This window comes from Megalops cyprinoides, chromosome 13 (genome assembly GCF_013368585.1).
Source record: "Megalops cyprinoides isolate fMegCyp1 chromosome 13, fMegCyp1.pri, whole genome shotgun sequence".
In the NCBI taxonomy this organism is placed as follows: Eukaryota; Metazoa; Chordata; class Actinopteri; order Elopiformes; family Megalopidae; genus Megalops; species Megalops cyprinoides.
The window spans coordinates 3889758-3915239 of NC_050595.1; the positions used below are offsets into that span (position 1 = coordinate 3889758).

The 25482-nt window shown below is 47.9% G+C and overlaps 1 protein-coding gene across 2 annotated transcripts in view; it reads right to left on the reverse strand.

Moving 5' to 3' along the window:
* Positions 1-25482, reverse strand: part of LOC118788124 (zinc finger homeobox protein 3-like) — a 169801-nt gene that overhangs the window by 9545 nt on the left and 134774 nt on the right. For both annotated transcript variants that reach the window (XM_036544002.1, XM_036544003.1), the window contains exons 5-7: positions 18140-18247; positions 5921-6054; positions 4661-4861 (exon numbers count right to left, since the gene is read on the reverse strand). In XM_036544002.1, the coding sequence (XP_036399895.1) occupies positions 4661-4861; positions 5921-6054; positions 18140-18247 (443 nt within the window). The remainder of the gene's footprint in view (positions 1-4660; positions 4862-5920; positions 6055-18139; positions 18248-25482) is intronic.

The window sequence follows — 25482 nt, forward strand, 5'->3', positions numbered from 1 at the left end:
CTATGGAAAGGATGGGTGCAGAGCCGCGTTGTCATAGAGGAACAGGGAAGCCGGGCGATGTAACCTCTCCACGAGAAAAGGTAGAAGGTTAGAAGGAAAGCCGACTGAATTTCACTTCAGGCCCCCCCAAGAATTCAAATGCGATAAGATTCTACAAAAAAAACGAAGGCCTCTACGATCACAAAGCGATTGCATTGCATTTGCAGACTGCGGAACAGCAACAGAAAGAGCAGAAGTAATGTGCATTTTGCTTTCACGCATCATTTGTTTTTTTTTCCCTCCTTTTTTTTCTATTCTTTGTTAATTAGAAGCTTTCAAGGAGCGATGAATATTGATTAGAAAGTGCAGGAGCACAGACAGGTTTAGGCTGTGCACGGAAAGGTTGAAGTCAATCATGTGTGAATGACAGCTGCTTTTCCTCCATCTTGGCTGGTCCCTCTACCCACCCCCCCCACCCACCCACCCCCCGCAAATCCCTGTACCCCCAACCACCTTATGTCGGCCCACTCATCCTCCTCCCTTCTCTTCCATTAAAAAGGACAACAATTCATCAACAGGACTCATTAGTGGCCTGCTATTTAACAATAATCAGTGATCGAGTGATTGAGCCAGGTAGAGAAACAGAGAAAGAGGGAGACATAGAAAGAGAAAGAAGAGAGAGAGAGAGAGAGATCTGCTTCAACCTTCTTCAATTAACTCCCCAAACAGAGTGATCAGAACAAATCTCTGCTCTGCATTTCAATTCAAACTCATCCCATCTCCCCTCTCCTTACAGAGTCCCTCTTTCGTTCTCACTCTCTCTCCATCTCCGTCTCTTTCATATCACAAAAGGAACGCTATTTCTGAACTCCTGACTGCCCTTACACCACTCCTACATTCTTACCGGTCCCCCAGTGGTCCGGTAGCATCGTAACATCAAAAGACCTTCTCGACACTGTTATTATTATCATCATCATCATTATCATCATCATCATCATCATCACAATCAATTTATTTGGCAGATGCTATCATCCAGGGTAATTTTGAAGGCTGTCATGGGTAGATACGTATAGAGCACATCGTAGGGTACAGAATTGCAAGAAGGACATTAGAGGTAAAGCATCAAGCCACAAAAACATGTATAAAAAATAAAACAATCATCTCTGGACCTGGCTTCATCCGCTTCTCCTGATTTCTTTCTTCTTCCTGCTGCCTCTTGCCTCTGATATCCCCTCCCCACAACCAGCCAGTGAAACCATTTTACAAAAGCAACTGTACAGATACACAGCAGTTGCCTTTTTTGTGGAAACCCATGCTGCATTTTGCGCAGGGCTCTCCAAAATTACAGGGTCCCCATTAAAAAAAAAAAAAAATGTCACCAGGTTTATAATTACATGTTGTAGAGATGACATCTCTCTTAAGAGAAACGGGCATGGCATCATCTTCCTTTATTCTGAGGAGGGAGAGGAAGCGATCCGCCTGGTTGGAATTGGGGAAGAGGGATTGGCGGAAGTCGCGGCTCTGTGTTTGGAAGTGCGTGTGTGCCATCGGTAGCAGCTCTCTGTCAGGGACATTAAAACGAGCAGCTTCCTCCTCCCGCCGCTGCCCGAGTTGCGCTAATTAAGTGACAGCGAGTTCATGTCGCTAAACAAAGGCTGGCGTCTGTGTGGGCAGCCCTGGATGGCGGCTCTCCTCTCTGAGGACCCGAGCCCCTTCCTCAGTCCCTGCAGACTGCCGGGGTTGGGGGGTTAAGTGGCAGTAAACCCTCTTTTCTCTGGCAGCGCGCGACTGGTCGAATAAGAACAAAACACAGCGATAAAAATCCAGGACCCTTTTTTTGGTGTTTTTTTTTTCAGTTAATTCCTTCTTTTCTTACCTCTGTCTGCTGCCAACCCCCCCCCCCCAACCCCCAACCCCATCATCTCTGAACTAAAAGTAGTAAATTAATGCGACCGGCGAGGAGAGTTACAAAAACAAAATACGACGGTCATTTACATTACAAAGTAGACTGTTTCTAGACAACGGCTTCATTAAGCCACGAGAGGCGAGCAGCGCGAGTATCCCAAGGTCACTTTTAATTTAGACCGCCTAATTGGCAAACACAGTTTAAAATGACTATCATCTAGCCAGACTCAGAATTAATGAAGCACAATTATTTTCACTACCCCTATCTCAGACAGACAGAAAATGAGACATGGAAAATGAGAGAGAGCGAGAGAGATGGGGATGGGGGGGGGGGGGGGGGGGGGGGGGCAGAGAGAGACGGAGGGAGGGAGGGCACAGGATGGGGGGAGAGAGCGAGAGAGAGAGAGAGATAGAGAGAGGGAGAGGGAGAAAGAGAGGGAGAGGGAGGGAGAGAGAAGAATGGGGGTCCAGGCAAGGAGGGAAGGCTGGAACTTGGGGGGGAAGAGACTGAGGGAGGAAATATAATGGGGGAGAGAGAGAGAGAGGGAGAGGGGGAGAGGGGGAGGGAGAGAGAGAAGGAGGGGGGGTTGAGGGGAGGGAGAGATGGAGAGCGCATCTTTATGCACAGTCGGCAAGAAATAAAAGTCACCTATTTCAGAATTCATTAAGCTCGTCTGCCAGAGACACGCGGAAGGATAGAGTACCTTTCAATTTATTTCCACTTGTTATAAAAAAGGTGCCGGTTTTAATGCGCATTATATGAGCTCGGCTTCTCTCTCCTGTCTTTGGGAAAATCTCAGTGCATTATTATCTCTATAAAAGAAAAAATATGGCCGCCTTCCATGCTAATGTGTTCGCCATTTGCTTTCTGGACGGGGTGCGGGAGATGGCGGAGACTCGGTCTGGGCACAAAGACGGTCACTCCGAGGGGAGGAAAAAAACAGGACTTTTATTTCCTTTAAGGTTAGTGACAGGATGAAGCTAAGAGCACTCCGTACGGCAGAGACACGAGGGAAAGAAGGCATAAAAAATGAATAAGGGCACATTTAAGAAACGCCAAAACACAAAATGTTATGAATAACGGCATCCACATTGATAAAAAAAAAATCCCTGCACCTTTTTGTTTTTTCTCACTAAACACAAAAATGACTCAAACCCCTTTAAATCTTTCTTGGGATTCCAGCATGCTGCATGACTCCACCCTAAGGCTGTAACATTCAGGTAAAATGCACCCACAATCATCTCATGTCCCGCACAGGCTTGGAGGGATTCCTCACGAATTCTGAGAAGCAAGAAAGAAATGTAACAAGCCTAACATGCATTCATGTACATGAGTGCACTTTTTACAGAAGGATTGTAAATCACTGTTCGCTTGGGGCTTGAGGTATCTTGAGGTATGTGAGCTGAATTACAAAAAAAAGAGAAAGATGAGCAATAATATTTCCACAGTCCTGACATGCCTTTCATTAGGGAATAAAATGTATTTAATTCATTTCAATTCATTTGTGTCATAATTAGCTGAATATATTAATAGTAAAAGGCTTTGTTTTGCAAAGCACAGAAGCAAGTGCTGAGAGTGAGAACACAATGTCAATGCCTTCATGAGAGAAGAAGGAGAGAAGGGAAAATGGCTCCTCATCAAGCAAAATGTCAGAATTCAAAGGAAGGCAACAACATTCTCTCTCATTCAACGTGCATTTGAGATGACAAGTGTTCTTTCAAAAAAAAAAAAGAAAAAGAAGATATTTGACACATTATATTAAAAGGAGTCATTGACAGGCGAGTGGAGAGGTGAGGATCAGGCCAGACAAAAAAAAAAAAAAAAAAAAAAAGATTACTGCTAAACTATCTCCCTTCTCATCATATCTGACTTAGGACTGAGCTGACCAAACGGCCATGGGCCAAATTGACAATTTACACTTTTCGGTTTGATTCAGAAGCACCACCGCCTCAAATCTAATCAATTACGGTGGAGGGAGAGGAGCAGGAGGGCAGAGGAAGGCCTCCGCTCCGCACTGGGGGACAGCAAGAGATTGTGAGTCATCTCGCCCGAGGACTTCCACCAGGCCTTGACACGAACGCAGCGGAGCAACAGCCAACGGTGTCGTGCTCGAGCACAGAGAAGGAAGAAAAATAAAAACGGCACCGTGTCCCTTCTGACCTGCCCACCTATGGGAAGAAATTTTCTCTTAACGGTTTAAGAAACGGGGGGGAAAAAAAAAAGGCTGCGTTTGCGCAGGAGTGGGGGCCGCGTCTGCTGTGAATGGAGGGTCCTGACGAGGCCGCGGCTTCTCATCTCCCTGCCGCACGCTCACTTTGTCTGGCCTCTTGTAGGAAAGATTAATTGCCAGAGCGATGCAGTGTCTGTGGTTCAGGGAGGTCAGGAGAGCGCATTGAAAACCGCGCTGTGACCCTCACCCCTGCAGGAAGCGTGCGGGCGCGGCGCTTTATCAACACCTTTCAGCCATCTGACCGGAGAATGGACAAAAAGAGGGAGAGCGCTCGAGAGGGGAAGCCGCTGAATGGATACACACAAAGAGGTGCAGTGAAAGAGTCACACCAGGGCCGTGGCATGAAGTGCCAAGTACACAGATGAGAATGCCGCTTTAGCTACCGGGGGGGGCTGATGTGAGGGGGCTCTCTGAGCAGGCACACGTGTGTGTGTGTGAGAGACCTGCTCCAGGGTCCTGAGCTCACCCAGAACAGACAGACAGACAGACAGACGGACGCACGCAGAGAGGGGTGCATGCGTGTGCACGCGCTCACGCGGCCTCACCGTGGCGATGAGCTTGTCCACGCAGTCGGGCGCCACGCTGTGCAGGTGGGTGAGGTGGAACTGCAGGTGGACTTTGTTGTTGAGCATGTCCTGGCACAGCGGGCAGCGGAACATGGGCTGTACTGAGTGCTGAGTCATCACATGCATCCTGAGCCGGTTCACGTCAGTGTTGCTGTACTTGCAGTACGGGCACTGGTACATCTGAGCACAGGGAGAGAGGGGGAGAGAGAGAGAGAGGGAGAGAGAGAGAGAGAGAGAGAGGGAGAGAAAGAGAGAGAGAGAGGGGGGGGGAGAGGGAGAGAGGGGGGGAGAGAGGGAGAGGGGGAGAGAGAGAGAGGGAGAGGGAGAGGGAGAGAGAGAGAGAGGGAGAGAGAGATATGGAGGGAGGGGAGAGGAAGATGAGGAAGAAAGGACAGAGATAAAGGGGGAAAGGAGAGGAAGAGTAGGAGAAGAGCAGGAAAGGAGATGAAGAGGGGGGCAAAGGAAAGAGGGAGAGGAAGAGGACGTGTGGGAGCAGAGGAGGAAAGGAGGATAGGGGAGAGAGGAAAAGAGGAAGAGAGTGGGACAAAGGGGGGAAGAAAGAAAGAGTGAGGGAGGGAAAAGGATGAATAAAGGAAAGAGGGAGGAAGGGTGAGAAAAAAGGGAGGGAGAGACAGGATGTAAGGGATTAAGACAGGGAAGAAGGAAGAGAAAGGTAGACAGAAGAAAGGGCAGGGAGAGAAACAGAGGAAGAAGGGGAGAGAGAAGAAGGGGGAGAGTCGACGTTAGCAGGAGTTAAGCGGGTTCCCCTTCCACACAGACACACTGAGCAGGGGAACGGTGGGCACCTGGGTGCACCCAGGGAGCCCGGGGCCTTGCTGGCCCACACTAAAAGGCCCTCTCATCTGTCAAACATCATATCGATTTCCCAACCTTCCCATGATCAGCCATGCAACCTAAGCAAAACAAGCGGAAAAAAACTGAAAAGTAATCACCACCAAGCAAAAGAGCTATGCAATGCAAAGTAGACCAATATGCTTAAAAACGCTTAGCAGTACAACTTCACGTTCTTTATTATTATCATTATTTTTGATCAATCAATGTGGGAGTAAAATTCGTAATGAAAGCAACATGTTTTGGATTGGGATGAATCCAGCCCAGGTTGGCTGGCTCAGTTAGTTGCGCAATGTTGTGTCAGGGTGGTTTAACATCAACTACATGTGCCTGAATCATCCCGCCTCCGAACTTCAGCATCCTAACACACCGCACACATGCTCTCACCTGCTCTCCGGTGCTCTTTTCGGACGTTCTGGGACGTTTGGAGGAAATGGGGCTCTCTGTCGCCCCAGACCGTGAAGGAGGGCGTTTGGAGGGGAGAGGGGAATCCGTCCGGTCCCTGTCCACCTGACAGGAAGCTAGGGGAAGAGAGAGAGGGAGAGAGAAAGAGAGAGAGAGAGAGATGAGGAGATGAACCGAGTGCTCCCCACAAAGACTCTGCAGCCTGCAGCCTGCTTGTAAGTCACTAAATAACCCTAGTTGTGGATGGGGCCCTTGAAATAATCACTCACACACACACACGCACACATCTATATACATATATATATATATATATATATAAAATATATAGTTGGCGAAGCAGTTGATCAGCCTCATGTAGCCCCACCTGGCTGTTTGTTCTTCTCCTCCCATGACACTGAGAGAGAGAGACTCTCAGTGCAGGTGCTTTGACTAGCTGTCGTTACCAAAGTCTGATCACCGGGACATCAGACACCGGCAGAGACAACTAATCAAAACATTGGTTTGCCACGTTGAGTAGCTTTAGGTTTCACTCACTCCCGATACTGCGCGTTTGAAGTAACGCTTGAGTTACCAACTGCACTGAAGGGTTCACTCAACTTAAGAGGAAGCAAACATCTCCCCAGCACTTCATCATGCGATAAGGTAAACAGATCCATGTCAGTCTGTCAAACACACCCCATTTCTGACGTTTTCTTTTTTTTTTTTTTTTTTTTTTACCGCTAATACGACTGAGCATTTGATGTATATTTCAGGTACCAGTTTTAGTTTTAAGTTTAAGTTGCCTTTCACTTGTCTCTTTCCTTCTCCTTTTCTTTTTTTAGTGAGGGGGTTCGGACTATAATTTTCTGGAGAAATGGTACTATCCAAAAATTGATCTGGCAGCAGAATTTTTTTTTACGTTTGCAATGATCAATTCTGGTAAGCCCTGCAAAGAGAAGACAGAAAATTCGCTGGAAGTCGCAGTGTTACCTGTAGCACCTTCTGAGATGAGAAAATGAAGTGGGGAGAATTTTAGCTCTGTGCCAGGATGGTGTGACACTCAGGGGCTCTGTTTGTACCCATGTGAGTGAGCCAATATGCAGACCCGAGCATTTCCGCGATTCTGCGTGAAACAACCTTCTATTTTTACCTTTACTTTTACTACCGGCTATTTAAACAATTATCACTCTTAACAGAGGGTATCCTAGCAACCTCTCCTCCTTGCAGTCTGCAACAGGGGGAGGACTGTCCTTCCTCTACCCAAGGACTGCCCCGAGGACTGCAGGAACAGAGAATTCTGGGAAAGTTTGGGACTCCTTTAGAGGAAATGACACTGAAACAAGTGAAGAAGCCAAGGACAAATGGGATTTTTTTCCCCCTTTGCATTGCTGCCAGTGGCCGACAGACAGAGACGGTCACGTCTGCTTAAAAACTGCAGTTTCAACTGTTGCCGGAGAGACAGGGAGAGGGACTTCAGGATGCCTGTTGTTACGGATGGGTGAGGTGTGTTCTGGGGAGGGGGGAAAAGGTGCGATTTGGCTGGGTAGTTAGAGCTTAGAAGTTTTCTATATCCTCTGAAATCGTGGTGGAAGCACTGACCTGTACCCTGACCCCCCGCGCACCCCCCAGCGCCCCGGGGAAAATCTCCCAGCTCTTTGTGCATACGCAGCACGCGGGGACCAGAACAGCTCTCCACTTAATTGGAATTTTTCTAACCAGCAAAGTGTCCTCTGGGACGTCTGTGTGGGCCAGGTGGACTGTGACAGGGAGATATGGCTTAAGAGGCAGTGCTCAGCACCTCACAGCTCAACACTGTCCATTCTGCACCAGTACTTCAGATTACTCTCTGTGTGCTGAGCGCAGGCTCCCCGCCCAGGACCACTGACCATACTCACGATTTTACATCCGAGTGATGAGGAAAGAAACCGAACACAAGTATGACAGAGCACTCCGCTCACCTGGCAGCCACCTGGGGTTCGAACCCATGACCACAGACGGTCTAGACCTTTAACTTTACACCACTGAACCAAGAACAAAGAACCAGCACCCGGCACCTGACAGTCTGTTTCACCGGCACTCTGGCTCAAACTCAAATTCCAGAATTTAAAAAAAAATATGACTTAACACTGAACTTGAAAGGATAGGATGACGTGAGAGGGGTTTGCATTCTTCGTGCCCTTCAAAACTGATCCTGGATCAGAATAAAAGTTAAACTCCTGAAGAGTCTGGGTAATGATTGCTGGTGGGTAAGCTGATCTCAGATGCATCCTTAAGGGCAGAGTGAGAGAGTACTGCAAATAGAACACAGGAGCCTGAAGAGCTAAAATACAGGAAGTGTTTCAGAGGAGACACCTTTTTATGTATGATTCCTCTCTGTTATTCTCCACAAACACCATTCATGGCACAGCATTAACGTTGTCCTAAGTGGATATTAGGACAAATGATAAACAGTTACCAAATGCATTTGCATTTACAAAGCAGCCCAAGGGCAGGGCAGATGAGAGAGAGAGATGTCAGGCATAGCTGAACACATTGCATAGAGCACTAAAAGAGGAGTACCCAGCATGCACCTGCCCGTCCTTACGGGAATCAGCCCCATCGTACCAGACCAAGACTATCACTGCAGCCGCAAATATTTAACGGCTTTTAACTCAACCCGAGGCACACTAAAAACGCAGTGAGCCCCCTTCTACACCGAGCCAGCGTGTAGATCAAGACAGCCTGGGCTCGATTTACGGGGGTTCACGCCCCCGGCTCAGAGAGCAAAAGGGAGAGGCGAAAGGGCCAAGCAAAACAGGAGCCGCAAAGAGCAAAGAGCATCGCCGTCAGAGGGCAAAAATACCGTGGCTAAGCCGGGCTCGTAAAGGAGCTAAATCTACAGGGAGACAGAGCCGGGGGAAAGCGCGGAGCGAATCTCTCTCTAGCCTCCCGCTGGCGGAAAGAATGTAATGTGAAACTTAAGAGGGTGTCTTGCTGGCCCTTAACGAGGTCATAAAGAGTTAAATTTGGCCTGATTTGTACAGTTCTGGAAGGGCAAATTGAGACTGGGGGCCCAGTATGGGGAGTGGGGTGGTCAGGTTAAGCAGGTCTGACCACGGTCCTGCTCCAGACATTAAAACGTCAGCTCCAATCAGGGCTGGGACAGCTGAGCTCTTTACACAGTGGGGGTCCTCACTTCGTTAGTGCTGCCCGCCCCGATCTCCCATCTCCCCGAGACACCGCCATCAGCCGACGGGGGCTGATTAGGGTCCAGTCAGACCCAATCCCATTAAACACATCCACCAATAAACGAGAGGAAACGTTAAACAATGGAACCTCCCATTCGGTAAAAATGACCTCTCCTCCCAGGCACTGTCCTTGCCACCCCCCACCCCCCCCCAGGATCCTCCATGAAGCTCTGCCTGGCTCTGAAAGGGCTTTCTTCCCTTCTCATCCCCCTCATCCCCATCCTCAACCTTAACTCCACCACTGCACTGTACCCCCTTTTTCACAGCGTTGTGGCCTACCTGACCAGTGCCGTCACAGGTCAAAGGCGGTGTTCTGGCCCTGAAGCGAACCCCTGATTTTCAGATCCCTAGTTACGCTAACCTGAACTGCTAAACTCTGCTTAAACCTACAGCATCTCTCTGGCTGCTTGTGACTGTCTGCACACACGCTCACACTCGCACAAACACGCAAGCACACACACACTCACACAAACACGCACGCATGCACGCACGCACGCATGTACGCACGCACACACACACACGCTCACACTCACACAAACATGCACGCACACACGCACTCACACAAACACGCACGCATGCACGCACGCATGTACGCACGCACACACACACACACACACACACACTCACATTCACACAAGCGTGCGCGCACACACACACATGCATGTGCACACACACACATACACATACATACATACACACACTCAAACACACACACACATGCACAGACTCACACACAGTCACACACACAGCCCAGCGACTGGCTGGGCTGCCTGCGTGTACTGCATCAGGTCAGGCCGAGAGAGAGAGAGAGAGAGAGAGAGAGAGAGGGAGAGAGAGAGAGAGAGAGAGGCCTGAAGCAGCGGTCTGAGCAGCGGTGCTCGCAGAAACAGCTGACGTCTGCGTGCAGGTCTGGGAAAGAGAGGCCTGGCAGACACAAGCGTGAAATCCCCCCGGTGTCGGCTATCAGCGCGGGGTTAATGGACAGCACATGCTTCAGGGAGGAGGGAGGGCGAGGGAGTCATGTGCGGAGGCCCAGAACCGCTCAAAACAACGTCAAATAAAACAAAAGAAGCAAGGCCTTCTTACGATTTACAGATGCGTACCAAAAAAAAAAAAAAAAAAAAAAGCCTAAAAAACACGCAAAATCAAAAACATAAAGCCAACCAGTCAATAATTAAAACTTACAACTTCAAGAAAAACAGGAAAGGCGAGGCAATAATGAGTATCAAAGGAGAACAACTGTAGACAGCCGGAGTAAACAACAGTGCTAAGCTTGGGCAGAGAGTGGGGCCACTGACAGGCTTCTCCACACTACCTCTACCAGTGTGGGCACAACGGCACTGTAATTGGCCCCATAATTAGAGGATGGGGAGAAGAATAAAGGTTATTTTTCTTTTCTGTCTTACTGAAGGGGAGCAGTCAGGAGGGGAGGGAGGTGTAGAGATTTTATTTTATTTACTTAGCCTTTGTTCTCATTTCTCTTTCACAGTGATGACCTGGGGATCTCTAAGGAGGGATGATTAGAAGACTAGACAGAGAGAGCTAAGACACTGAGACCCCTTACTCTATCAATAAGTGCCATGGGAGATTAATTAACAATAGTGAAGTTAGCGAGTTAAATAACCATCCAAAAAATAGGCAGCATCTTACAGCACAGTGGCCCCATCTTGGCACCAGGGCACATGAGAGAGACTTGGCTCAGAGGGAAGACTGCCCCCTACTGGCCCAATCTCCAGCAACAAGCTGGCTTTTTCCCCAGCAGCTTTGCCATCCAAGTTCTAACCAAGCCCAGCCCCACTTAGCGTCAGCTGTTTGGCATGACAGGCCTGCGGAGGCCCCGGAGAAGCTGAAACACAGCTGTCTGACTGGGTGACAACCCTCCTCTGGGCACAGATGTCTCTCGTCACGGCCTGTTAGGACACCGTAAATCTGCTCAAACGCTTTTCTTTTAAAAACCGAGAGCGCTCCTGCCACAAACCCCGTGACTAAAGCCCGGCTCCCGTATCCTGTTTTCTGTTGCCGAGAGACAGACGAGGGGTGGTGGTGGTGGGGGGAGACGGGGGGGGGGGGTGGGGGGAGACGGGACGGGTAAAAAATAAATCGCACAGCGATCCCGGGGAACATGCTGGAACAGAAACTGTAGCCGACACGAGCAGGAGGTGAGGTGATTTGGGTGCGTGCGGCCTGGCTGTGGCAGGGGTGTCGCCGGTGCCGTGACAGGCACTCCTGTTTCGGTCCGTGAGATGTAATAACAGAAAGCGTGACCGGAGCACGGGCTCCCGGCGGCGGTCCCCGGCGCTCTTGGCGGACCGCACCGCTGGTCGCGGCACAAAGGAAAACGCTGTCGTTACAGAAGAACAATGAGCACGCTTGGCAGAGAGGGAGGAAGCTGCTGAGTGGCTGGGAAATGTCACTCTCGCAGACCGCGCCGGAGCGGTAATTCCTCTTTTAATATGCCGTGTGAAATGACACAATCAAGCAATTCAATTTGTCCGCATCTGAACTTCCAGTGCCCGCATCTCTGCTTTTTTCTTTTTTTTCTTTTTTTTTTTTTAAACAGCTAAATTTCAGCGCTGGGCCGTTTTCGAGCTGTGTGTGTTTGCATCCTGAATCCTTGCGTGACCCTGCCAGACTCTGGGCTCTGCACCACACTGTGTGTGTGTATCAGTACCAGCATTATCATGGCACTTGCCAGATGTCTCCATCATTTTAACAGAGAGAGGGAGAAAAAAAACAAAACCTCCGTCTCGCTGCGGCTCAGACAGCAGTGACCGAACCCCTCGCCTCAACCGCAAACCCCCCCCAACACAATAAGAGAAACCTGCTCTGACAAGTTCAAAGAGTGGACTTTCATCTAACTGCCCAAAAGGGAGTGGAGGGGAAAAAAATCCTTAAGAGTCAATTAGGCGATTATTAATTCATGGGCCTTTTCCGTAAACTGGGGGCTTTCTGAGCTGCCGGGTCCCGTAAGTGAATTGGTCTTTGGCACCTTCCCTCACCTACTGCGGCAGGGGGGGCATTACTCAGTCTGGGAGGAGGATGCCAGGTCTCTCCACCAATCGGTGAGCTTTTTTGGAGAGGGGCGGGAGAAGGGGGGGGGGGGTGTGTGCAGGCAGCTCGAGTGTCCGCCCGACACAGGCCTGTCTGAATTAACACAGGCGGCCCTGTGCTGTTTGAGATCTTCCAGGAATGCAATCTCAGCAGCCATCATGTCATTACCAGCGTGTCCTTGGGAAGCGATATTCTGAGAGACGGAGCTAACCGGACGCTGGAAATGAGGGCTGGGGGAAAAAGAAAAAAAGAGACAGAAAAAAAATGATTTCCCCTGGCTTTCCTGTCGCCCCCACTCCCCACCTCCTCCTCCTCCTCCTCCTCCGCCTCCACCGGACGGCTAGTAGAGTAGAGGCCTACTCTCGCTATAAGGGAACCGGGGACCCGCGGGGGAGGTCCGAGAGGAGTTACGCAGTCGCAGTGCCGTCTCTCCCCGTATCTTCCCTCTAACCCCACCCCCCCACCCTCCGCTCCCCCCGCCTCCACACTGTCCATGCCGGAGTCCCCGGCTTCAAACGAGGGTCTCCGGTCATAAAAATGCCGATGCCGTGACTTCATGCCACGGCCTGAGCCTCAGCAGTGTCAGATCACACCGCTCCCTGGCAGAGGCATCCAGCCTGCCCTGTGCCAGGCCACTTGGCGCCCCCACCAATAACCCCCCCCAACTCCCAGGGGCTACACCCACCATTCACTCAGCACTGACCAGTATCCCAGCATTCTCTGCTCAGTGTCCGGCAGACACAGTTCTTGCAACTCCCCCTCTCTCTCCCAATGTCCTCCTTCTTTCCCCCTCATCCCCTCCCTTCGGCCGCAGCTCTGAGGGGCAAAATTAGCATACCTCTCTCGCCCACCCCTCCCACCCCTCTGCTCCCCGACGGGGCACGCCACACTCGCCCCCGGTCCCTCAGCAATTTCACCGTTAATATGGAGAAGCAGGTCCCTACTCCCCTGCGCTACTGAGAGCGCTCTCTTTTAATGGCGTAGGCTAACAATAACGGAATATTCTCTCCCCCCCCTTTTTTTTTTTACCTCTCCATCTTTCTTTTTTAATCTAAAGCTCGTGTTGGAGCCCTGAGCGACGCAGACTTATATTCTGTTTTACCTCATATTTCCCAGGTAATTACTTTGCATCAATTAATTTGGAATAAAGAAAATTACAGCGAAAGTCCTCCGCAAACTGGACTCTATATTGGAGCTCATCATTCCTGCCTATCCTTGGTGTATAACCCTCGCCTTTATTAAATGAAAAAGCACCTTTGCTGCTCGGGCAGCCTGGGCTGCATAGGCCCACAGACATAATGGCAACAAAGACAAATTTGAAATGAAGAAATTAAAAGAGATATTAATTAACGAGGGTGTTATTAATCTTTGTACTGCCTCCCAGGTCTATGAACCATTCTCACCTTATGAGGGCCGTGTGCGGAGAGGACTAAACTCTTTTAATAACCTTTAAAAACATCCTAGCAGCGAAATGTAGCGAAATAAAAAAAAAAAAGTCTTTGTGGGGCTGGAACCATTGTTGGTCTATCGCTGAGGGAGGGGAATGACAATTTTAAGCATGACAGGTGTCAATGTCTCCAAAGGACTGGAAGATATAAATATGTAAACATGTGTTAGCCACTTTTCTGACTCTGCGGGATGCTAGTTAACCTGTATTCAAATGCTTAACTGTCGTGGTAAAAGAAAATCAGCCGCTGCTAATGTGAGCTTCTTGTGATGTCACGCTTGGATCATATCAATCAGAATATTTAAAAGCACAGAACTTAAAAGAAAAAAACAGCTTTAAAAGGAGTCATTTAAAAAGACATCACAATATCGCGACAGCTAAAATGACAGACCTGCCACAGTCGAGAATCCTCTGACAGCCTCCGACTGTCAGCTTCCAGTACAGCGAAATCCACAGGAGGAAGGTTTCAACAGACAGCTTCTTAATGCAACAATTAATATGCAGACCCTCTTTTTAAGCAAATTGCAGGCATGGGGAAATTACGATGATAGCAGACATTTTGTACAGTTGGATGCTGTGACTGTTACACTTTGAAAATAGCAAAACAGTCAGAGGGCAAAAAGATTCAAATATTTGAATGTTAAAAAGAAATTATAAATGAAAAAAGGACACTCAAGGTGAAATGGGTATCTTTGGCTGTTCTCTCAGTTGAACTGCTATGCTATATTTCCTGCAACTGCGAAACTAAGCCAGGATCCAGTAAATAGGTGCAGCTGCTACATGGCAGAATAGCAACATACCGTTGTACTGTTACAGCTTCAGGTTTACTGGGGAGAAAACAGCATTAACAATCCTGTGCTATTCCCAACACCACATGCAGGGGGTGCTATAGTTCATCTGGCAATGAGAACCAGTATCTCTGCTTCTCATTTCTCACACGAAGGTCCTCTCCTCTGACACTGATCGTAAACTGGTTTCAGCTTGTGTCCCGTGCAACTGATTACAAGGGCCAGAATTAGCATTTGTTAAGCAGAACCTGGATCCTGTACTGGAGCTCATAATTTCTCCCTATCCTTGGTGTGTAACCCTGGCCTTCATTAAGTGAAAAAGCACCTTGGCTAATCCTGGATCAGGTGTTGTGGCCAGAAAGCATCCGGAGTTCCCTCTCGAACACAGAGAATGCAGGATTCAGCACTCATAAATTGCGAAAATAAAACTACACATAAATAAGCGGGAGAAAGTATATGGGAGGCATCGCGTCCCGTGCTGCGGCAGTGTCAGCACGCGGGTGACCCACCCGAAATATTATCTCCCCCCCACCCTCCCGCAACGCACCCCCCTCACACCTTAGGTTGAGTAATTTGAAGGTCCAGCTCAGGGATGAGAGGAATTATTCATAACGCTCAACTGCTGAGAACCCCTGGCCTCTCCTCCACTGCATTAACTCCTCTCAGCATCACGCCCCCCTCCGTGTAACGATGTGCTATTCTTTAACAGGGAGTCGGTTCCCCGTTCTCCGGTGAAAACACTAAGACGGCCTCAGCTAGGTGTACGAGGCATGCGAGCCAAGGGGCCCGGCTGATCATAAATATTTTATACCCAGGATAAGAAACAACCCCTGGACTGCTTATTGGGGAATGTGGCTAAATTGCAGCTTCTGCCAACATGATATTTATTGTTTAAATAAGTAATGATTTCAATGCATAGCCTCATTTTACCTTTGTTTTTTCACTGCTCCCCATTTCTCTCTCATATTTAAAGCGAACTTTTGAGAACTTTTGTGTGTGTGTGTGTGTGTGTGTGTGTGTGTGTGTGTGTGTGTGTGTGCGTGCGTGTGTGTGTGTGTGTGTCCGTCCATGTGCGTGAGTGTATTTGAATGTCATGTGAATACACTAAGGGAAATCCCAGAAGATGACATGCCCAAACACCACCTGTTTTTAAGAGATGGTTTCTACATCTTTCTAACTTCCTTTTCTGAACTTTGAGAGCTTTGGCACAACAAAGATGAGTATCTTTCAGTACAAAGAACACCCACGTTCCTGTTTTTAGATGTGCGTCCCCCCTGATGGCGTCGTGTCCTGTATGTGGTACCTAGTGCTTGCAAAACCAAGCTCCCCCCAGTTCACACTACGTTTGGATAACGTTAAGAACAGTCCATCCCAGCTGTGCCCTGTTAGACAGGGGTGCCTCAAATCCCCTACATTCCTGTAGATGACAGTTTACCAGGAGGGATCACAGAGAAAAGCCTCAAAGCAGGTATAGTCCTGCTCTCCCTAACACTCCATACAGCCACCAGCCAAACCAGTGCGTTGCCTGCCACAGCATGTGACCTCTGCACTTTGTTCTGGCTCATATTAAAAATAATAATTATAATAAAATAATAACTGACCCCGAGATGACCACAGGATATTAGTCAGGCATCATGCGGGATGTCAGTGGAATTTAAAAAAAATCTCCCTTTAATAACGGAGACACATTTTTCCTCTCAGATCTCGATGTAGGCATGTCCCCGCCCCCCCCCCCCCCCCACGCCCCACCTATGGCGGTTCCACAGACATCAAACAGGACCCCAGGCCTGTTGCTAATGCACATGCTATTTTTAACTAAGCGCTCCTAATAAGCTGCTGAGAACCTGTGAATTTTTCATACGCGAGCACATCTCCGCTTTTTGTGAAAACACCGAAACACACTTATTTAGTGATTAGCGGCTGACAGAGAGGGAGTGATGGAATTGAATATGCTTGTATTAAATTGCATGCCTTTCAGAAAAGCAGGGATCCTAATGACGGAGCCATCTTCCTGCGCACCAAAGGTAGCCATACATTATTAAGCACACGGCTCATTTTAGGGCTTTTTAAAGTGCTTTATCTTGATGTGCTACAATACTCTTTTAGAGATTTTTAAGCAGCCCTGTACTCTGTCATTTCCGCCATCAAAGAGGGGTGTTGCGCTCTCAGGGGCTGCAAACAAAAGCGCCTAATTTCTGAGGAGTTGCAATGTCAAAGGCATTTTTTTTTAAAAGATTCGGTTTCAAAAGTTCAAATTAACTTTCTTTCTTTACTTTGAAATAAATAAACAAATGCCGTTAAACGTCACTGATGTGTGCAGGAAGGCTGACGTGGCAGAAAAAGTCAACTCAACGCAGAACTTTTAAAAACAAATCAGCAATCGAATGCCGCTACTGTTATGCCGACAGAGTCGAAATTGTGGTAGAATTTGTCTGTATGTCTGTATCTCCATCAGGAGCTCAGCCCCAGGGATTTAAGACAATGAAGCCAGGAAGAGGACCACACCGTTCCCAGACTCACTGCCTGGATAACAGCCGGCCCTTGTAAACCATTACTGAGTCTGCCTGCGTTACAGGCAAAGACACCTTGTAGCTATGGTGTTAACAACACCTGCAGGGTGAGGCTGAAATGCTATCATTAATTATAGGTTAATAATAATACATCTGCAGTCATAATTATAAAATTGTTTACTTTTTTTTCCTTTTTCTTTTTTCTTCTTTTAAAGAAATGCTGTTAACGTGATTGCTAATATTAATACAAGCTTCAGCTGCTTCTGCTCCAGGAGTCCACTGATTGCCTGTGATTGACAGGCTGTGATGATGGCCCGCTGGCCTCTGGGGACCATATGGTCAGTGTGGCAAGGTGGAGAGAGGCTGTCTGTCATAGGGACCTGCTCTACACGCCCCCGCTCCACCAGCGATAGCACGCAGGCACCGACCGCAGCCACCGGGGGAGCTGATGGTGGGGGTTACACGCAGCTCTGGGCTGGGACTGCAGTTCGGAGTGTGTGCCGTCACTCTGGTGCACATGCTCAACCCCCCCCCCCCCCCCCCCCCCCCCCCCCGGCAGACCTCACCCCACATGACTGAAACCGCAGTCCCAAAAATACAGTCGCAACAACACACCCCCCACCACCACCCCCTCACACCCTGACCACAGATCTAAACAGGCCACACCTCCTGCTGCATCACACCCAATCAGGTCTGAGAATGCAGGCCAAGCCCCTCCCACCAAACTACATCTGCACACCTGCTGTACAAAAAAAAATGTATATAGAAAATGATCCCTACTTATTATCATTCCTCAGCAAAGTGTGTTGTTTAACCCCACTATTACAGGAGAATCTGTGAGCACAGAGGTACTCTCACAGGCGAGGAAATTTCCGGCACTGTGGTAATTACACGTACAAGCCTCAGCACACAAAGGCCATTGAAACAAGACAAAACCAGTATCACTTGACCAGATCATCTCAATTAGTGGCTATTTGGTGCTGGCATTTAACGTTTAACATTCAACGAACGCCAGCCCTTCACACTTAAAATTAGTTTAGTCAAATTTGAAAGATACAAGAGGTATTTTTTTGCTGAGGGGAATGTGCAAAGTGTGCAGATATGTAACTGCCGGCCGCTGACAGGCAGCCATCTTCAAGCAATCGTGTTCCCACGAGATTCTGCTCCTCGCAGTGTAGAGTCAAAAAACGGGGCCTTACCTGTCCCTTTGGTAAGCTCCTTCTCTCCCCCGCTCTCTCTGTCTTTGGTTTGGTCCTCCTGGTCAGTGGTGGTCTCACTGGCATGTTCCACATCCTCATTCAGCTCTCCTGGAGGGGGAGGAGAGGAGAGGACGGGACATGTAAATCACCGCTCCGGCGGATGCACTTAAAGGGACGGCGGCTTTTTTTTTTTTTCGAAGGAGCTTGCGGTAATTGCATCGGCCGACACCCAGACACAAGGTTATGAGACAAAGAGACAGAGAGAGAGAGGGAGAGAGAGAGAGAGAGAGAGAGAGAGAGAGAGAGAGAGAGACTCTCTTTCTCCCTCCTTTCATCTATTTGATCTCCATGACTGCTTTCTGTCATTTCTTTTGAATAAAACCAGACAACAGCAGAAGGTATCCATTATAAGGAGCAACCCTTTTTTTCTAATGCATTTAAAATGCTTCTATATTAAATACTTGGCTACAATACAGGAATTGTGAACATACCCTTTATCATTATTACATTCATGCAACGAAACAATGACTACTCCATGTACTCCAAAAATACATTTAATATATAGTACATTTATGCAGTATGTTGAACTGAATACATTGTAACTTTGAAATGAGCACTGCAAAGTTATAATTCCTAATTTACCAAAAGACCACGACACGACTATATTTAGAGCTCCCTCCATTTAACGTGGGCATAAAACTGCTGAAAACCACACGCACGCGGAAGAAACCTAGGCACATTTTCCAAAGAGGTTTAAAAGTATGTAGACAGGAAAAATAATTGTGCGGTGAGCGTGTTTGTAGTGAGAGAAAGGGCTCCTCTCTCTCTCTCTCCCTCTCTCCCTCTCTCTTTCTCTCTCTCCCTCTCTCCCTCTCTCCCTCTCTCTCTCCCTCTCTCTTCCTCTCCCTCTCTCTCTCCCTCTCCCTCTCCCTCTCTCTCCCTCTCTCCCTCCAGCGTGCTCCACTGCAGTCCCAGGCGGCGGTGTGAGGAGTGACGCAGACAGCCCTCTCTGCCTCTCTCCCTCAGCGCTACTGTGTCACTGCACACGTGAAGCAAAATAAAAACGATTCACGTTTTAAACTTTCATGTCCGCGGCTCTCCTTTCCGCCGAGTCAAATGTTTAAAAAAAAAAAAAGAAAAAGAAAAAAAAAATCAACCTCCTTTTAAAAGCCTCCGGTCAATATGTTGGGCGATTTAAACTCCAAAAACAATGAAAGCCCGATAATATCATCAGCAAGCACCACTAAAGAGGAAGGGGGGTTGGGGAGGGGGGGGGTGATGAAATATGGACAATAAAAGGAGTATCAATCTTTTTAATTCCCCACCTGCTGACGGCCTGCACTCCGATCCCCGTTAAGTTTTTCTCAAAGTAGAGCGACTGGCGCATCACGTCACTGATTGATCAACAGTAAAAAAAAACCTCCTCCGCAGTCAATAACCCCTATCAGTTATTACACAAGTCAGCTAAATCTCGGCAAACGTACTTAAATGTTATGACAACGCTTCCTCACTCCAGACTCCGCGCAATCGGGTTATTGACAGTATTGACAACGTAACAACAAAAACAACAACATAAATGTTCCTGTTCCAATATCCGTTTCTCCATGCGGGTCTACAGGGTGAACACAGTGAGGTCCAGCGGACAGGTTCAGAGGAAACTGCTGTACAGCCTTCATGTACATAGTGGTCCAAAAATTACTTACCATTACTGTGGGTGGGGAGGGGGGGGGGGGTTGGGGGTGTGCAACATTACACAAAAAATATTCAATACACATATACAGTAGCTGTGAACAAGCTCTTCCTTATGGCCCTGTGTGTCTATACAAAGGTCTATCAACAGGAGGAAATTTGTGAATAATATCCTGCTTTTACAGTTGGATCCTGTGCTACACACGAGGAGGCAGCAGTGAATAGTTTGACTCCTTATTTCACTGCTGAATCATCATTGTTTCAGGGTTTCCGAACGCGGTCGCCCGGGCGACTGACGGCTCTGCTTTTCTTGGGTCTGCTCTCAGCTTCGCGCTGCTGCAGTCTGGTTTCTCGTTTTAAGCGTTTTGCCGTTCCCTTCCGGGGTGAGCCGGCGGGAGAAAGGAACGGTTCGGGCCGGCTCAGAGGTGCTGCTGAGAAGGGGTACGGACAGAGAAGCAGAGCAGGTGAGCTCGACTCGGACACCCACACCCCTACAACACACCCACAGAAGTCCCTCTTCCACCCCCAAATCAGATCCTGTCGGTTCTTCCTCCCAGGGCTCTGCCCTCACCCCTGTACCCTGCAGTACTGCACCAGCCCCTCTGAGAACGTCCTGGGCCACCCGCCTGAAGTTAAAACACACAAATCACGCCGCCACATTGGACTCGCTAGTGGGCTGTTGATTTCCTTTCTTTCTTTCTTTCCTTTTTTTTTTGGTCTGCTGACGCGGGTCAGCGCTTTGTGACAGTTTCCGCTGTGTAAAAACGCGCTGTTGCAAATAAAGTTTGATTGACTGACTGTTTCAGAAGTTTTCAAAAGCGGCGTTAACAAAGGGCGTTCAATCACGTCCGCACCGCGGTGCAGGCTCTGTGCAGCGTGCGCTTGGTGTGGGGTTTTTAATGTTGTTCAAAGCCGAGAGTCTCTATTCTTTCTCAATCAGCTCTCTGTCACGGCTGCAAAGTCATTCACTCTTCTGTGCTTAAGTGGATAAATATGTATGGCGTATGTCTAAGTATTCAGACTTGTATGAAAGAAAAACTGAAAGCGCACTCGGGCAGAGGCATTACGTGCATTTGTAAAATGACTTCTCCTTCTAATCACGCTGGGTTCGCGTGCGTTGTGTTGCCTGCGACAGGAACGTGTTATTTTATGTTTTGTTATGCCGTTTTAATTATTAATGCTCACAGAGAATTAGAAATGGCAGGGAAATCATTCTCCAGGCTTGACACTGCTGTGGTTTTTACTGTGGTGGTTTTAAAGCAGGTAATTAAACATGATAAAAACCAAAACAAAAAGAAAAAAATAAAACACAATGCATTCAAATTACAAACTACAATCCACAAAACCATGGGATTGACTGAGCTCCTGTAATCTTCTTGCTGAAGTTAGTATTTTCAAGATTATATATTCATTTTTAATGAATATTTTTTAATTTTTAAAATTTGTACAAGTCCACTGAGTTGATATATCTGTTGATCTGCAGATTTGAAGCAATGGCAAAATGGATACTGGATAATTCATGTTTAAAGCAGGACTATTTTTTGGCAGAGGTCTAAATTGGTTTAAATTGCTCTGTATAGTTTCACATACACAGTTAATCCTAAAATCAAGGTTAAAAAATGTCTCTCTTAAATGACCAAATGACCACACAGATGACTTTTCTTTTCCAGTTAAATATGACAGGTTTTTTCAACCTCTGAAAGTGTAGATACATGTCCGAGTGTTGCCTTCTCCTGCCTGCATTTAATAGGAGCAGAGGAGGTACCATGCAAGCTTCAACAGGAGACTCTCCTTCCAACACAAAACCAATCGCCCACTAAATCCCTGTTCTACTTACTTGGCCAGAGCCTGAAGCAGACCTGTGTCTGGGAACCGGCTGCTAAACTGTGCTGTATGTGTTCCATCCCCTTTTAATGTGGGGGGCTTTGATCATTTATACAAATGGGCTGGATGATCTGGGCAAACTGCAGTAAGTTTTTCCGTTTTGGACAGTCTCTCAAAGCCAGACAAATACCTACTGTCTTGTTTGCCCTTGTATGTATATATGCAGTTCCCTGCAGTCTGACGCACTTCTGACCAGAGGCTTTATCTGATACTGCATGTAGTGGAAGCCAGTTTGCTCTTGTTAGTTATAATGATCATAATTACAGTAACTATCATTATACTGGTAATATGATCGCTGTGACACTGAAGCGATTTTCATCGACTGCGCTTTAATTCAACAGACATCACCTTTGTGACACCAGTGAAGGTCAGCGAGATAGACCGGAATTCAGGCCTGTTTCCTTGAAGAGGAAGGTTTACTTTGGTCTACTGTTTGAAAATTTGTGTATGGATAATGTTGTTAGGCATTATTGCTCAAAACAGATGATGGTCCCGTGTTTAAAGAAAAATATTTCATTCAGCGGGTTTACTGGTTCAGAGTAAAATGAAAATCAAAGTGTTCCCACTTGTTTTTTTTTTAATTTTATTTTACTATGGAGCATGTTTCTATTATGTTACCAAGGCAACATTCAATTTCCGTTTAGCAGAACCCGTTCTGTGTTGGCCAGTCTGTGACCATCCCAGAAAAGCCAGCTCACATGCAAGCCACAGAACACAGGCAAACCCGTACTCCCAAAAAACACGCTGAAAGCTCTCAGAGAATTAGCAACAACGCATGCTGGCAGGCATACTCTGATTACACAGTAATCCTAAAGTATGTTCGACACCAGGGGGGGAAAAAAAAAAGGTTTTAGTGTCAATTTTGGAGCCGTTTCAACCCCCCCCCCCCCCCCCCCCCACACACGCACCTCTAATTCCACACCTTGAAGACTCCGCTTGGCGCAAATCCACGCGTCTGAGTTTCCTGTGCTCTATGTGACAGAACAGAATGGTTGTCGTGTTAATGTTCTGCACGCGGGACTCTGGCGGAGTGAACACGCCCCCTCCGCCCCCCCCCACGGACCCCCTCCCGGCCTCCTCTGACACCTCTTCATTTGGTTTTTTTAATCAAGATGTATGGCGCTTTCGCCAGAGCCGCGGAGCTGCGGAGCACCGCTCCCGTTCCCGGTAACGCGCCGTGAGAGGTGGAGCGCCGGCCCTGCCATCTTGAAGCCGGGGAGCATTATTTTGCGCCGTCTCCATCTCGTTTCCAACGGTACGGCGCGCTGATCAAAGCCAGGCCGGCCACAATTAATGAAAGGTCACAAGCGGCCGAAAATCACACCGCAAATGGAAGATGCGGAGAGCGCAGTCACAGATTAAAGGCTGGGGGGAGACTACCAGGACCACCCAAAACAATGGAAACCGACAATTTCAAACACAAATCCTAAAAATATGAAAGAGAACAGCCTGAGGGTTGCCATGTAATTAATTGTCCTTATTAATTCCATCCTTACTAGCCCTCCCCACACAATGATATTAAAATTTCATCCGATAATGCAAGTTGCATGAGAGAGAAAGCATCTGCAATATGGACTGCTATTCCCACACTTTATGTGGACATAAACATAACAACTATCTGCTGCCTTTTCAAATAACAGAGTAAACAGGACCTCTGTGCTTCGATCTCTCTCTCTTCCTGCAGGGTGTAAGAGTTGAGCATCTCTGTGTGTACAGCGGTTATGCAGTTTGGCCTGACTGGGTGACCAGGTAGCAGAAGAGGCACCAGCCTGGAGCTGCTCTCTTGCTCTCTGATACACTCATCTCCACTGGGCGCACAGCATCTGAGGGTGCAGTTGCGCATACACACCCATAGGTGTCGCCCAATACAAGCAAGGAGCGAGCGAGAGGCTCACACGTACACCGGAGAGGGAGAAAGAGACGGAGATGAACCGAGACAGATACACACAGGGAAGACACAGGCGTTTTTGTTTTGTTGTGTTTCTTTCTCTCTCTTTTTTTTTTTTTAAAGAGAGAGGAAAAAAATATGAAGATGACAAAAGCAGATGCCGAAGAGGAAGAGAGCACCGTGGATGAGGCACTGAGGCCACGGGAATTTGCTTCAGATGAAGGAGAGACACCTTCATTTCCCAGCTACAGTAATAATTACCGTCACACTAATCACAAGAAACAGGAAACAAACCGACAAATAAGAAAGCAATAGCAAGCACTGCGCCATCCAGTGTGAATTCCTCAGGGAACCGCACACACACATAAAGACAAAGAATATAGCTCCTTTCCCTCCTCCTTTCCCTCCTTACCGCCACGACCAAGCCAGGCGCCCGAGGCCCTCAAATAAACAATCAAACGCCTACAATGCGATCAGGAGTCCTAAACCAAATAGATGTGTGTAAATGTGTCTGTGAATATCTGAGTGCAGAGGCCTGTCTCTGGCTCCTGTGCCCAGCTGCAGGGCTTGCAGCCAGGGCTGTGCAGACGGCAGCAGCCCCCTCCGCTTAACACACGGATCCCTCTGGAACACGGCCGTCTCGGGCCTCATTACAGTCATTACCATTATTGTAACTATTGTTATCGTTTGTTAAACCAGGTGTCTCCGTGCACACTTTAATTCCAAGGTGCGCTTCCTTGGGGTTTTTTTTCAGCTGGGCGGCTTCCTCTTATTAGGAAAAGAAAAACAAGAAAACAACACGCACGCACGCACGCACACACACACGCAGAAATGCAGCATCGTCAGATAAAAGCAATCTTATTTCACACCTCACAGCCTCTATCTCTTTCTCTCACTTCTTTAAAGGCCTCTCTCACACCCCTTCCCCGTATCAAAGCAGCCTCTGCCTGGACTGCGCGGTGTAAAATGGAAGTGACAGGAGTGGAGTGAAAGGACAATGGGCTGTTTGCCCCATGCTGGTGTTCTTTCATGCATTGTCCTCTGCTCATATCAGAGCCTCTGCATCCCCCCCCCCCCCCCCCCCAAACCCCTGCCCGAAACCACAACACACATAAAACCACTCACACCCCTGCCAAACTACCCAGAGTTCCCCTCTCTCAGGAGCAATACCCCTGACGAGCTGTCAGAAGCCCACCGCAAGGCGAAACGCTGTTGACTCCCGGAGCTGAAGCTTCTGAGCTGAGGACCCAGAGTTTTTCAACACACACCGACTGGAGAGAGCCCCAAAACAGCACAGAAAAAATATGAAAACACACACACGCACAGGTACACACACACAGATACACACATGAACTCATTCCATAACCATTTCAGAACATGTCTCGTCTGCCAACGTTTGCTGCATTTCCTGTATCTGATCAGTATTACGAAAATACAAAAATGCTGCAAAAATAAATAAAATTCCACAGAATATTGCTTGTCTACTCAACTACCCAACTAACAGATATATAATAAATACATCTGAAAACGAAAATACATATATCTAATTATTTTTAAAAGCTTTACATGAATGGTACTCTGATCCGTGACTACATATCTGATGGTCAAAACGGGAAAATTCACATATATATCAGCAATGCACCAAGTGTGTTCAAGAGGAAAACAAAAAAAATTCCTAAACTGGTGCATACTGGGTAACCAACACTGCTGCCATAAGCACAGACTCCAACTCCCACGTGGAGACCAAACACCATACCCGAACGGTGCATGTGCACTCACACGCACACGCACATACAGGCACACACACAGGCACACACACACACACACCAACCCCTCTCGCTGGAGAATAAAAGAAGTATACCTCTCGGCTCTGCTTAAAGGA